Raw genomic sequence first — 15119 nt, 5'->3', positions numbered from 1 at the left:
ATACCAACTGTCCTGTGGAGGGGACTTGGGAATAGGGCTCTTGGGAGCAGATTTTGGGAAGCCATCCCTTTGCAACAAGTTCTCTCAAACACCCGGCTGGCCTAGGGTGAACAGACTCTTTCACCCGAGATCGCAGATAGACATCACGAAAAGGTCCCCAAACTGGGCTTGGAGGGAGAAAGAAGCTGCTGGCTTGGAACAAGCATCACTGGAAAGGAAAGATTATTGGTTGGTCTTCTTCCATCGTTAATTAGTGAGGATGAGAAATGCAAGAGAGTCTTCACTGTAAAGGAAGCTCCAGAAGAACCAGAAAGTTCAACAAGGCAGACAGAAGCTTCACAAAATTGCTCAATTAAAGAGGGAAAGAAAACCAGGGCTTGCTGATTGTCATTTCACACAACAGAAGCCCAAAATCAGTGGAGGAAACAAAAATAATTTACTCTGGGAACTTTGCCTGCATTATCTTTCATTCACTGGCAAATTGTCCCAACATTTACATCAGGGTGGGCTGCCTTTCCTAGCATCCCTTCTCCCCCTCTCCCCTGCCCTCCATCTCCCCCACCTGCACTTCCACCATAGCCCAGAGTCACCTTCTTTTCTCCACATCGTGTTCCATCAGCAGCAGCATCCAATTTAGAGCGGCAATAACCTTTCACCGAGCACCAGAGGGTCTGACACACATTCTGGAAGGAATTGGAAAACAAGCTGTCAGATTTAAGAAAGGCATAGCTCCAACATACTATGGAGTATGAAAATGGGAGTTCCTAAGAAGTAGTTTGTGCATGTATTTTGGATGTGTGGACTCAGTATATAACATGTTAATTTTGGAGTAGGAGTCCAGGTTTATAGACTCTAGTTCCTGCTGTTCCCTCTTCATCTAGGGCAAGCAATGCCTCTCTGCCTCAGTTTCTCCTTGGGTAGGTATGGGATTACTTTGCTTCTAGCTTCAACTCTGCCACTGGTTTGTCATGTGACCTCTGGCAAGTCACTTAAGGCTCTTTGGCCCTCAGATTATCTGACTGATAATTCATTCATTCATATTTATTGAACACTTACTGTGTGCAGAGCACTGTACCAAGCGCTTGGAAAATACAAGTCGGCAACATATAGAGACGGTCCCTACCCAACAACGGGCTCACAGTCGAGAAGGGGGAGACAGACAACAAAACAAAACATGCGGAGAGGTGTCAACTCATCAGAACATATAGAATTAAAGCTAAATGCACATCGTTAACAAAATAAATAGAATAGTAAATATGTTCAAGTAAAATAAATAGAGTAATAAATCTGTACAAACATATACTGGTGCTGTGGGGAGGGGAAGGAGGTAGGGCGGGGGGATGGGGAGGAGGAGAGGAAAAAGGGGGCTCAGTCTGGGAAGGCCTCTAGGAGGAGGTGAGCTCTCAGGAGGGCTTTGAAGGGAGAAAGAGCTAGCTTGGCGGATGTGTGGAAAAAGGGCATTCCAGGCCAGGGCAAGGACGTGGGCCGGGGGTCGACGGTGGGACAGGCGAGAACGAGGTACATAATCTCCCGACTTCACGGGGATGTTGTGTGGATCAAATGAGAAAATAGATTTGAAAGTGTTATGGAAAAGTAAAAGTGCTTTACAAACCCAAGCTATCATCCCCCAACTACATTACTCTTAATATTATTTCAAAATGATTTACTAGACTGTAAGATCCTCTAAAGTGTAGGCTCCTGGAGGGTAGGGAGCATGTCCCATGCTTCTGTTATATCTGCCAAGCATTCAGTACGGTGCCTTGCTCTCGGTAAGTACTCAAATGTTACCACCACCACTGACTGTTGGCTATCATCAAAATCTTGGTTGGCTTCAAATTAAATGCAACAGTGAATCACTTCAACTCATGTTGGAAGCTGTTTCGAGTTCAATGTCACATTTCATCGTAGTAAAAGCAACTGACAATTGAAACCAAATTATGCCAAGCTGTATGTCTTCATTTATTTGCAAACCTCTATGAAAGCAATGTCAACACTAAAGAAGATTGTCTAAAATCAGCTATCTATACCATTCCTTTGAGAATATTAAAAATTTGTTTTTTATGGTACATGTTAAGTGCTATTTTCCAGGCACTGAACTAAGTGCAGGGGTAGATATAAGATGATCGGGATGGATGCAGTCCCTATCCCACATGGGGCTCACAGCCTTAATCTCCATTTTCTGAAAGAGGTAACTGAGGCACAGAGAAGTTAAGTGACTTGTCCAAGTCACACAGCAGATGAGTGGTGGAGTTGGGATCAGAACACAGGTCCTCTGAATCCCAGGCCCATGCTCTTTCCACTAGGCCATGCTGCTTCTCATTTGCTCCATTATTTGAATTAGCTGTCCTCCTACTCTCTCCCCTCCCACCCCACTGCTCTCTCTTTCTATTTCATGAAGTATGGATTCATATTTTGACTAATAGCATCTTCTGCTCTGCTAAAGGCCACTGCTCTTCCACTGGGCCGTGGCCCACTACGTTCTCACCCATTATAATAATAGTAATAATGGTATTTGTTAAGCCCTTACTGCGTGTCAAGTACTGTTCTAATCGCTGAGGTAGATACAATCTAATCAGGTTGGATGCAGTCCCTATCCCACATGCGACTGACAGTCAATCTCCATTTTACAGATGAGGTAGCTGAAGGCCAGAGAAGTTAAGTGACTTACCCAAGGTCACAGAGCAGACAAGTGGCGGAGCGCAGATTATGTTTGGAGGATGCTTTGATCTCCTCCCAGGTCTGGCTTCAGTGCCTCCCTCCTTCGCTATAGGAGAATTGGAGCATAGTCACTGGGCCACTAAGCCCTTTGTGAGCAGCTTTTCTACTGGCTTCTTCATTTGATGGAAATCATACCTTTTCTCCTAAAAGCCCAAAGCTCTTTGGGAGCTACGGGTTTGTACTTGGTGCAGTAGACAGCCCAGCAAAGGCAAGGACAAACAATATATATTCAGGCTGAGAAAAATCAGAATGAGGAGAATACTGGCTTGCCCCCCGAAATCGAGATAGCTCCTCCTTGCAACTTGGCTGGAATATCCCTATCAACTGTACCTCCTTCCATATCCCAGACTCCTCCTGCTCAAACAGAATTTAAGAAAAACACTTGATTCCCCGAAGGAAAACTGAGATACAAAGGATTATTCCCTTTCCATACCTAGTATGAAGGCTGGACACTATTTCAACTGACATTTGAAATCATAATCACCCCACCTTGGCAGCTTACTCCTCTAATGGAAGTTGAAAAGAAGTAAGGGACACTTCAGGTATTATTTATTATAAGTCACTGTGAGCCCGTTGTTGGGTAGGGACCATCTCTATATGTTGCCGATTTGTACTTCTAGTGCTTAGTACAGTGCTCTGCACACAGTAAGCACTTGAATGAATGAATGAATCTCAATATGTAGCCGATTGGTACTTCCCAAGTGTTTAGTACAGGGCTCTGAACCCAGTAAGCGCTCAATAAATACAATTGAATGAATTTATTCTCCCAGAGTCCAAAGGACATCTTACAGCCCCCGATGGGCCTTCAAAATTCCCACAGTCTTGTAGGCTGGGGTATGGAAAATCATTTCCCTCCTTAGACAGGGCTTGGCTCCATCTTCCCACCTCTTGTTCTTTAGCTGAACTGCATATTTGGAGGAGACCCAGCAGTAAACACCATACAGTGACTTAAAAATGGAAAGACACTTACGTCAACTTCCTGACAGAAGGAAGCATTAGGGCCGTACTGAAGCTGGCACTGGTGGTGAATGTCATAGATCACTCCGGGGGCAATGACCTTGGATTTCAGACCTTTTGTTTTGGGGATGTCATCCAGACAGAACCCCCCTCCACGGCTGAACACGAGCATGAAAGATAAATGAACACCTTGTATTCCTCCCATCCCATTTCCCAATCTGCAAAACATCCCAACCACCTCTTTCTGGGCTCTCCCATCATAATTGCTTTACTTAGTCTTTAATCGGGTCCAATATGGGCAGGAACAGGTGGCATGGGCAATCCTTTCTGAAGGGTGAATCGGAGCTGCATGGCTGCATGCAGCCACGCATGCATGCATCAGATCTGCAGAGAAGCAGCATGGCTCAGTGGAAAGAGCACGGGCTTGGGAGCCAGAGGTCGTGGGTTCTAATCCCGACTCTGCCACTTGTCAGCTGTGTGACTTTGGGCAAGTCACTTAACTTCTCTGTGCCTCAGTTCCCTCACCTGTAAAATGGGGATTAAGACTCTGAGCCCCCCATGGGACAACGTGATCACCTTGTATCCTCCCTCAGGGCTTAGAACAGTGCTTCACACATGGTAAGTGCTTAAATGTCATCATTATTATTATTGTTATTATCTGTCTGGCAGCTACCATGAAACAAAATTCATTGCTACCTGGAGCTAGAATCTCTTCTGGGAGGTCAGGTGTGCCCAGTTTCACTGCTCCATTCAAAGAATGAGAATAAAGGGAGGATTCAGAGATTTTTATCTAAGAGGATGCAGGGGCCTCTGTTGCTAGTCAGAAACTGGATGTGTAAAGAGCCAGAGCATGGAGGTAAACAAGGAGTGAGGAAGCAGCTCAAATCACACTTGCCTCAACTCAAGGGTTTCTGTCAATCCCCCTAACTCAAATCAGTTTGGTCCAGAAGGTCTCAGATGGCATATAAGAGAATCTTCTTCCCTGCCTCTTTTTTTGTGTCATGTTCAGCTGGGAAAAAGATTCCTTGGGGCAAAAAATACAAAAAATACTAAACATTTGCTTGCATCTAGTATCACTTAGTTTGTTCTCAAAGTGGTTTCCAAAGGAGGAAAAATGAAAAAGTGTCTACTTGGGCTGGAAGGGGTTAATTAAATAATAATAATGACATTTTTATTAAGCTCTTACTATGTGCTATGAGGAGGTTACAAGGCGATCAGGTTGTCCCATGGGGGGCTCACAGTCTTAATCCCCATTTTACAGATGAGGTGACTGAGGCACAGAGAAGTTAAGTGACTTGCCCAAAGTCACACAGCTGACAACTGGCGGAGCCGGGAGTTGAACCCATGACCTCTGACTCCAAAGCCCAGGCTCTTTCCACTGAGCCACGCTGCTTCTACCAAGCCACAGGCCAATTGCTTGGAACCACCATTTAAGGCCATTTCTGATGAGGTGGATTAAGTCATGAGACTCTGGGCTACAACAGAAGTTTCATTCACTTACTCTAGGAAGCGGGTGATGTATTCCTTACTGCACTTGGACCAGGTCAAGGGAGTAGGGTCATACTGGATTTGTCTGGACATAATATATGGTTGTTTTCCAACAGGCTCACAATCGTTTTCTCTTCCATCATGCTGGATGCCAAAACTAGGAAAAATAAACATTGCACGATTAATAGCTCAAGTACTAGGTGGTCACAGGCATCACTTTCTCCAAGAGAACAATGAAAATTTAAGTAGATTCAGGATTGAGACAGCAGTTGGCTTCCTTCTTCTGCAGGAATCTCAGCGAGAAGTCAGTCTAGACTTTACTTTCATGCCTACTCTGATGGAATCAGGACAGCAAACTAGGGCTTCCATTTCCCCATAATTGCAGCTTCCAGGCAAAATAAGATGCAGAAGACAGCCTCCTTTCTTTGCTCCCAATTTGAGTTCCAATATATTCCCTGGTGCTTAGATTTCTCCAGTGGCTACCAATCAATCTGTGCATCAGGCAGAAACTCCTCACCCTGGGCTTCAAGGCTCTCCATCACCTCGCCCCCTCCTACCTCACCTCCCTTCTCTCCTTCTACTGCCCAGCCCGCAACCTCCGCTCCTCCACCGCTAATCTCACTGTACCTCGTTCTCGCCTCTCCCACCGTCGACCCCCGGCCCACGTCATCCCCCGGGCCTGGAATGCCCTCCCTCTGCCCCTCCGCCAAGCTAGCTCTCTTCCTCCCTTCAAGGCCCTGCTGAGAGCTCACCTCCTCCAGGAGGCCTTCCCAGACTGAGCCCCTTCCTTCCTCTCCCCCTCGTCCCCCTCTCCATCCCCCCATCTTACCTCCTTCCCTTCCCCACAGCACCTGTATATATGTATATATGGTTGTACATATTTATTACTCTATTTATTTATTTATTTATTTATCTTACTTGTACATTTCTATCCTATTTATTTTATGTTGTTGGTATGTTTGGTTCTGTTCTCTGTCTCCCCCTTTTAGACTGTGAGCCCACTGTTGGGTAGGGACTGTCTCTATGTGTTGCCAATTTGTACTTCCCAAGCGCTTAGTACAGTGCTCTGCACATAGTAAGCGCTCAATAAATACGATTGATTGATTGATTGATTTGAACTGATGACTTATTTATAGCTTTTAAGAAGTCATTCCCTTGGAAATTAGTAGGAACCTGAGAGCATTATCCTCAGTATTCTCCTAAACGGAATGACAGACAGTGTTCATAACATAAAAATAAAATAATGACATTTGTTAAACATTTACTATGTGACAAGCACGTTTTGAAGCACTGGGTTAGATACAGGATAATCAGGTTGGACACAGTCCATGCACCATGTGGGACTCACAGTCTTAATCCCCATACAGATGAGGTAACTGAGGCCCAGAGAAGTGGAGTGATTTGCCCATGGTCATAAGCGGACAAGTGGCGGAGCCGGGATTAGAACCATGACCTTCTGACTCCCAGATTTGTGCTCTATCCACTACGCCATGCTGCTTTCCATTATGAACTGAACGCATGGTCCTATATGTATGCACAAATGGAGATGAAAAGGTGGATTTTCGGCTACCGTACCAACATGTTGTCCACACTTCACAATAGACTTTTAATGCAGAAGAACACAAGAAACAGCTTGGCTTAGTGGATAGCGCACGGGCCTGGGAATCAGAAGGATGTGGGTTCTAGTCGTAACTCCGCCACATGTCTTCTGGGTGACCTTGGGCAAATCACTTCTCTGTGCCTCGGTTACCTCATCCCATGATTACTGCCTGCCAAGCTGGTCTGCCCAATGCAGTAGTTTCCCATTTCCCCTGCCTAGAGAAAACAGGGCTGAAGCTTGCTGTATGGGACCTCTATCCATGTTACCTGAGCTGGCCAACATAGCAACAACTTTAATGCTCAAATGAGAAAAGACTCTACTTGTGAGGCTACATTAACATTAAACCACACATAAGTGTCAAATACAAACACTTTCCCCGCTAAATGTTTCCTTTTAAAAGCCAGACACACTTTATCGTGTCATAAATGCAAGACCTTCACTTATTTAGTTTCTCTACAGATGAGTTTCCCCGAATTACAAGTCTGGGTCACAACTAGAAATCTTGCTCCTTGCTCTTTGTTATTCTGCTCTCCATTTCAAAGGGAGTTATTTTATTGATTGCTAGAAATTCTGTGGGGAACAGTAAAGAGCAGGGAGAATGTGAGGAGCAAATGGAAAGAAAGAATATGGGTTGTACTCTGTGGCTTCACTGAAAAGCAAGCAGTTATGGTTGGCTCCCTTGAACAAATAATTTAATAATTTGTAAATTAAACTATGTGCATACAAAGCCCATCAAACTTTGGGCTGCTCTCTGCCGCAACACTTTTTGTTTCACTATAGTAGTATTAATAATAATAATGTTGGCATTTGTTAAGTGCTTACTATGTGCAAAGCACTGTTCTAAGCACTGGGGGGGGATACAAAGTGATCAGGTTGTCCCATGTGGGGTTCACAGTCTTAATCCCCATTTTACAGATGAGGTAACTGAGGCTCGAGAAGTTAAGTGACTTGCCCAAGATCACACAGCAGACATGTGGCAGAGTCGGAACTTGAACCCATGACCTCTGACTCCAAAGCCCATGCTCTTTCCACTGAGCCACGCTGCTAGCAGTAGTAATAATAATAATGTTAAAAATGCTGGGGTAGATACACATCAATCAGGATGGACACAGTACTTAAATAGGAGGGAGTCGGATTAAATCCCCATTTTACAGATATGGACACAGACGCAGAGGATTTAAGTGATCTGCCCAAGGTCACACAGCAAACAAGTGGCAGAACCGCAATTAGAATCCAAGCAATGTGACCTAATGGGAAGAGCATGGGCCTGGGAATCAGTGGACCTGTGTTCTAATCCTGACTCTGCCAAATGCTTGCTGTGGGACCTTGAGCAAGTCACTTAACTTCTCTGTGCCTCAGTTTCCTCAACTGTAAAATGGAGATTAAATCCTTCTCCCTGCTACTTAGACTGTGAGCGCACTTGTGGGGCCAGGACAATGTCCAACCCGATAAACATATCTACCCCAACTCTCAGAACAGTGCTTGACACAGAGTAAGCGCTTAACAAATACCATAAAATGTCCTCCAATTCCCAGGCCAGTGCTCTTTCCACTAGATACCGATAAGTGCATTTAGTGTTGACTATGAAGGAGGCTGCTGCAGGAGCTGATGGGAAGGGATTGGTTTCCTAGATCAATTACCTGTGTCCGATTTCATGGGCAATGGTGAACGCTAGAGGAAGCCCAGAATCTTCATTGATATTGCAACTCCGGTGAGGTTGACACATGCCAGAGAGATGAGACAGACCCAAAGTTTCACAGGGATGATTCACTCCAGAGCAAATATCCTTTCTGAGAAAAGAGAACGGGAAATTCTTCTAATTGAAGAGCACCTTCAAAAATCCCATCGATCATTAATATTTTACCATGTGCTTGCATGGAGATCACTATTCTATGTGCTTTCAAGAGTACAATCGAAACAGAAGACACAGTCCCTGCCTTCAGAGAGCTTACAATTTAGTAAGAAGGGAGAAACTCACATGAAAACCCCTTTAGAAACATACTTTAATAATAGATAATTTTGTGTGTAATCCACTGTCCCTCACAATCAAAGATGGTACTCCAGAGAGTGAGTGTAATCCTTGTCTGTGGATTTGGGTGAAAAGGAATATGCCTCAAGAATAATCATGTCCCCGCTAGGAACACAGGGGCTGGCACTTGGTTTGTGGCTCCAGTTGCTATGTGCAGAACCTGGCATGAATGAAGGTTTTTCAGTTGCTTTTATGCAATGGCACATTGATAATAAATAATTATGGTATTTGTTAGTCACTTATTATGTGCCAGGCACTCTACTAAGCACTGGGATGGATACAAGCAAATCGGGTTGGACACAGCCCTTTATCCCACATGGGGCTCACAATCTCAATCCCCATTTTACAGATGAGATAACAGAGGCACAGAGAAGTTAAGTGACTTGCCCAATGTCAAGCAGCAGACATGTGGAGGAGCTGGGATTTAAACCCAGAGCCAGGATTAGAACCCATGACCTTCTGCTCCCAGGCCCACGCTCTATCCACTACACTGTGCCGCTTCTCTACATAGAGAATCATACGAGAAGCAGCGTGGCTCAGTGGTAAGAGCCTGGGCTTGGGAGTCAGAGGTCATGGATTCTAATCCCGGCACCTCCACCAAACAGCTGTGTGACTTTGGGCAAGTCACTTGACTTCCCTGTGCCTCAGTTCCCTCATCTGTAAAATGAGGATGAAGGTTGTGAGCCCCATGTGGGACAACCTGATGACCTTGTATCTACCCCAGTGCTTAGAACAGTGCTTGGCACATAGTAAGTACTTAACAAATGGCATTATTATTATTATTACATAGATACACATTTCAGAACTGTGGAAATTCAGAGTGGCTTTGGCCGGCTGGGTTGGGGTGAGGACTGGTCCCTGCTCCCCAGGGTCCTCACAAGAGAAGGATCCCAGGTCTTTCCCAGCTGTAGGAAGTAGGACAAAGCAGCAAATCCTTCTATCCATTTTGTCATCATTGTGCAATGCATGTCATGAGGCCATTAAATAACTGACTCATAACTGACTCTAAGAGTCAATCCGGTCAGTCAATTGTATTTATTGAGCACTTACTGTGTGCAGAGCACTGTAGTAAGTGCTTGGGAGAGTACCATAACACTACAACAGACACATTCCCTGCCCACAGTGAGTTTAGAGCCTGGGTTCTAATCCTGATACTGCCACTTGTCTGCTATGTGTTCTTGGGCAAATAACATCTCTGTGACTCAGTTATCTCATCCATTAAATGGGGATTTAAGACTTTGAGCCCCATGTGGGAGGTTGACTCTATCCAACCTTTATCTTGGATCTATCCCAGCACTTAATAGAGCACATAGCCCATAATAAGTGCTTAAATATCACAATTATCATCACCATCATTATCTGTTTAGAGGGGCCTTTTTGCGGTTTCTGTTCTACCGTGATCTCTGCCCATTTTTGAAAGTGGGATTTTTTTTCCATGTTGGTTTCTCCCCACATTTTAGACTCTGATTCAATGAAGACAGAATCCACATCTCTAACATCTCTAATTTCCATTTGATTTGTCCTAGTACCTCCTGGGGTGATTGGCATACAAAACTGCTTTAATTAACCATTGGGTTGTTGCTATGATTTCATTAAGATCCCCGTTGCTTCTAAACTAGCCCTCCCCCACCCTCAACATCATGAAACACAGTAACTAAGCCTTACTGTTAAATGTATTTCATTATATCTAATCGTCCAGAGAGAGTTCAGTCATCACCTTTAGGGTTTGGATGATGATCACCTTATTCATGGCCACACTAGAAGCTCCTGTTTTGAAATCAAGCATGATGCCAAGTTTCAAAGTGTTATGCGTGCTGAAAATACCACCACGGACTCAACCCAGTGAACCCCAGCAATACCTATCTGGGTCTTGTACATTTTAAGATGTTCCTGGAGATGGTGTGGAAACATTTGTCACAGTTTTAGAGCAAAGACACATATGAACAGTGGTTTCTGTCACTCCAAGGAGCCATCCAGGTGGTCTTTGGTTTGGGACTTTGTTGTTTTCAGGCTTGGCACTGTTGCATCCCTGCTTCTTTTCATTCATTCATTCATTCTGGTTTATGGAGCACTTATGTGTGCAGAGCACTGTACTAAGCATTTGGAAGGCACAATTCAGCAATAAAGAGAGACAATCCCTGCCCACACCAGGCTTACAGTCTAGAAGAGGGGAGACAGACATCAAAACAAGTAAACAGGCATCAATACAAATAGAATTATAGAAATATATACATCAAAACAAGTTAACGGGCATCAATTCTTTTGGGAGTTACATCACGCTCTTAACTCCAGAACAACTGCCCTGTCTTTGTTAGCTGCATTTCCATTAGTCCGACTACTGTTCTGGCTCCCAGCATCCCACAGAACCTGGCCACGCCACACTGAAGTAGTGCTTCAGTGTGTTTCTTCAGACCTGTCCACCCTGCTTGCAGTCATCTTACTACAGCATCATTCTGCATATGTCTAATCCATTGAGGCAGAGTTACAGTGAAGCGCACATTCAGAGTAAAAGGATTCCATTTATGCAAGGCTCTCTCCCTGAATTCTACAGGTAGAGTTGTCATCTCCTGAAGAAGAATCGTGGTATTTGTTAAGCACATACTGTGTCAGGTGGTGTGGATTCAGGCAAATTGGATTGAGCATAGTCCCTATCCCACATGGGGCTCAGAGTCTCAATCCCCGTTTTACAGATGAGGGAACTGAGGCATACAGAAGTGAAGTGACTTGCCTAAGGTCGTACTGCAGACAAGTGGCAGAGACGGGATTAGAACCTACCACCTTCTGAGTCCCAGGACTGTGCTAGATGTCTTGGGGAAAGCCACCCAGGAGCAGCTGATTATAATAATAGTGACATTTGTTAAGTGCTTATTAGAAGCAGCGTGGCTCAGTGGAAAGAGCACGGGCTTTGGACTCAGAGGTCATGGGTTCAAATCCCAGCTCTGCCAATTGTCAGCTGTGTGACTTTGGGCAAGTCACTTAACTTCTCTGTGCCTCAGTTACCTCACCTGTAAAATGGGGATGAAGACTGTGAGCCTAACATGGGACAACCAGCTCACCTTGTATCCCCCAGCACTTAGAACAGTGCTTTGCACATAGTAAGTGCTTAATAAATACCATCATCATTATTATTATATGTCAACCTCTGTACTAAGCACTGGGGCAGAAACTCTCAGTTCCAAGACTATGGGGCTCATAGTCTAAGTAGGAGGGGGAAAAAGTATTGAATCCCCATTTTTCAGAGGAGATAACTGAGGCACAGAGAAGTTAAGTGATCTGAATAAGGTAACACAGCAAGTAAGTGCCGGAGCCAGGATTAGAACACAGGTCCCTTGATTCCCAGGCCCATGATCTTTCCATTGGACCACACTGCTTCCCATATGTCATTGGTCCACTCTGCAGAGTCTACCCCAAGCTTTGGGCTGAAAAGCCTGAAGAACAAGGTTTATGCCCATCTGTATGAGCAAAGGAGCCAGACAAAAAAGACATCAGATGGATGCTTAGAAAAAAAGGCAAATTCACTCTATATAGAAAATGGGGTAGGGGCCTTGTCTCCTGGTAGAATGTTCTAATAATTTAGAGTGTGTGATTGTGTTGCTGAGGGATAGTGTCACTGTGTCATAGAGTGTCTGTGTGTTTTGCTGAATGCCAGTGCCAAAGAAAGTGTGGACAGGTGGCACTGCAGGGATGGTGGTGGTGGGTGGGTGTGTGTGTGTCAGTCAGAGAAAGAGATAAAAAGAAAGAGAGAAAGAGAGGAAGAGGGAAAGGAGAGGAGAGGGGAGAGGAGAGGAGAGGAGAGAGAGGAGAGAGAGAGAGAGAGAGAGAGGAGAGAGAGAGGAGAGAGAGAGAGAGAGAGAGAGAGAGAGAGAGAGAGAGAGAGAGAGAGAGAGAGAGAGAGAGAGAGAGAGAGAGAGAGAGAGAGAGAGAGAGAGAGAGAGAGAGAGAGAGAGAGAGAGAGAGAGAGAGAGAGAGAGAGAGAGAGAGAGAGAGAGAGAGAGAGAGAGAGAGAGAGAGAGAGAGAGAGAGAGAGAGAGAGAGAGAGAGAGAAAAACTGCTGGTATCACCATCACTCTAGCCCTGGAAGAATTAATTCATATTCAAGCTGATTGGGACCTTCGATATTGTAGGGTTGTGCTTTAAGGGGAGACAACCAACAGAGTCATTCATTATGGATGGAATAACCCGAGGCGCCCCCAGAAGCAAAGCATCTTGGATTCACTGTTAGGTGGAGCTCTGTATAGTTTCAACACCAGAAAGTGGTTTCATTCCTTATATAAGCCAAGTCTGGATAATGTTCCTTTTTGTCCAATTTGTGACCACCCTCCCCATGCAAGCCCAGGGGACCTGTCCAACGCCAAAGGCATAGAACCGGCTTTACCTCGACTAGCTGGGAAACTCTCCCTGTCCATCGCCCAAAGTGCTGTGGCTCTGGTGCATGTACTGCATCACTTTGGAATAGAGCACTTTGATTGGGAAAAAGTTAAGTAGGCAATGCCCACTCAGTTAAATGTCTTTCCCCTGCTTAAACAAGAAATTTAAAAAGCTTGAAGAGAAATGACTTTGTATATAGTCCATGCTCAAGGCGAATGATAAATACCAAGCAATCCTTCCAGTTTGAACGTAACTCTGCTAGGAGATCTCTTCTTCGTGTTGAGTGGTGGAATCTTAGTATGTCACTCACTGTACTCACATGATGGAGGTTTACAGAGGGGTTTAAGTGCTGTTGAAACCTCAGTGAGCCCATGGCATGGATTCCCAGGTTTGTGCTTAATTCAAGTCACACTACTCCCAAAATGGAACAGAGAGAGGACTCAGTGAGGGCAGCCTGTGTAATGGGCTCTAGTTAGAGAAAGGAAAAGACAGTGATAGGTCAGAAATAAAACTCCTCGACTGCAGTGGTCAAATCCCTGTATGCAGTTTGGTAATGATTCCCAAATCATTTCCTGGGGAGGGTGAATAAAAAAATGGGAATATAAATTGGAACAGAGTAGCTCTAAGCCAGAAGAGCTTTAGCTGAAGATATGTTTTTACAATTGTGGGGACTGTTTTTGACAGCGCCAGAAGCACAAAGGCATAAGGGCCTGAGTGAATAGGAAATAGTGTCTAGTGTCAATCATCATCATGTCAAAGAAGCAGCGTGGCTCAGTGGAAAGAGTATGGTCTTGGGAGTCAGAAGTCATGGGTTCAAATCCCCGCTCTGCCACTTGTCAGCTGTGTGACCTTAGGCAAGCCACTTAACTTCTCTCTGCCGCATCTGTCAAATGGGGATTAAGACTGTGAGCCCCACGTGGGACAACCTGATCACCTTGTATCCTCCCAGCGCTTAGAACAGTGCTTTGCACATAGTAAGTGCTTAACAAAAATGCCATTATTATTATTATGTCCTTACACATAGCTGAGAGGTTGTTCTATTCCTCCCAGCATCCTTTGGAGGGTCTTACGTTCTAAAGCTTTGGAAAAGAACATCACAATCTGAGCCCTCAAAGCAAGTTCTTTCTTCCCATTCCACCTCAGCACAACTTTCTCCCAGGCAATCATATTGAGCACTTACTATGTCCAGAGCACTGTATTAAGCACTTACAAGAGTACTATGTAACAGAGTTGGTAGACACATTCCCTGCCCACAAGAGCTTTACAGTTTAGAGGGGGAGACGGACATTGATGTGAATAAACTATGGATATGAACATAATGCTTTGGGGCTGAGGAAGGGGTGACTAAAGCATGCAAATCCAAGTACTAGGTTGACACAGAAGGGAGTGGGAGAAGAGGAAATCAAGGCTTAGTCAGGGAAGGCCTCTTGGAGGAGATGTGCTTTCAATAAGGCCTGGATAGTAGGGAGAGTGGTTATCTGTCATATATGAAGAAGGAAGGCATTCCAGGTCAGAGGCAACACTTGAGAGAGGGGTTCATTCATTCAGTGGTATTTATTAAGCACTTACTGTGTGCAGAGCATTGTACTTAGTGCTTGGAAAGTACAATTCAGCAACAAAGAGAGACAATCCCTGAGGGTTTGGTGGTGAGATGGAGGTAAGGTACAGTGAGTAGGCTGGCACTAGAGAAGCGAGGTGTGAGAGCTGTATTGAAGTAGTAAATCAGGGAGTTATAGTAGGAGGGGGCTTTGTGTACTTTGAAGCCCATGGTAAAGTGTTTTTGTTTGATGTGGAGATGGATGAGCAACCACTGGAGGTCCTCGAGGAGGAGTGGGAAAACATGCAATGTCTTCACTATCACTATACTGATTTGGAGGTCCAGGAATGGTGGGGAACTATTCTTGATGTAGATTTCCTTTAGGCCCTTTTTTCTACCTTGGGATTCCCATCCTGGCCCAG

At 44.8% G+C, this 15119-nt stretch overlaps 1 protein-coding gene across 2 annotated transcripts in view; it reads right to left on the bottom strand.

The window, feature by feature from the left end:
• ADAMTS12 (ADAM metallopeptidase with thrombospondin type 1 motif 12) overlaps positions 1-15119 on the bottom strand; it is a 345960-nt gene that overhangs the window by 134094 nt on the left and 196747 nt on the right. For both annotated transcript variants that reach the window (XM_038743882.1, XM_038743883.1), the window contains exons 7-10: positions 8404-8553; positions 5177-5320; positions 3689-3833; positions 591-683 (exon numbers count right to left, since the gene is read on the bottom strand). In XM_038743882.1, the coding sequence (XP_038599810.1) occupies positions 591-683; positions 3689-3833; positions 5177-5320; positions 8404-8553 (532 nt within the window). The remainder of the gene's footprint in view (positions 1-590; positions 684-3688; positions 3834-5176; positions 5321-8403; positions 8554-15119) is intronic.

This window comes from Tachyglossus aculeatus, chromosome 3, assembly GCF_015852505.1.
Source record: "Tachyglossus aculeatus isolate mTacAcu1 chromosome 3, mTacAcu1.pri, whole genome shotgun sequence".
NCBI classification, from domain to species: domain Eukaryota; kingdom Metazoa; phylum Chordata; class Mammalia; order Monotremata; family Tachyglossidae; genus Tachyglossus; species Tachyglossus aculeatus.
The sequence above is the reverse complement of the archived record's forward strand: the minus strand, read 5'-3'. Positions and strand labels throughout refer to the sequence as shown.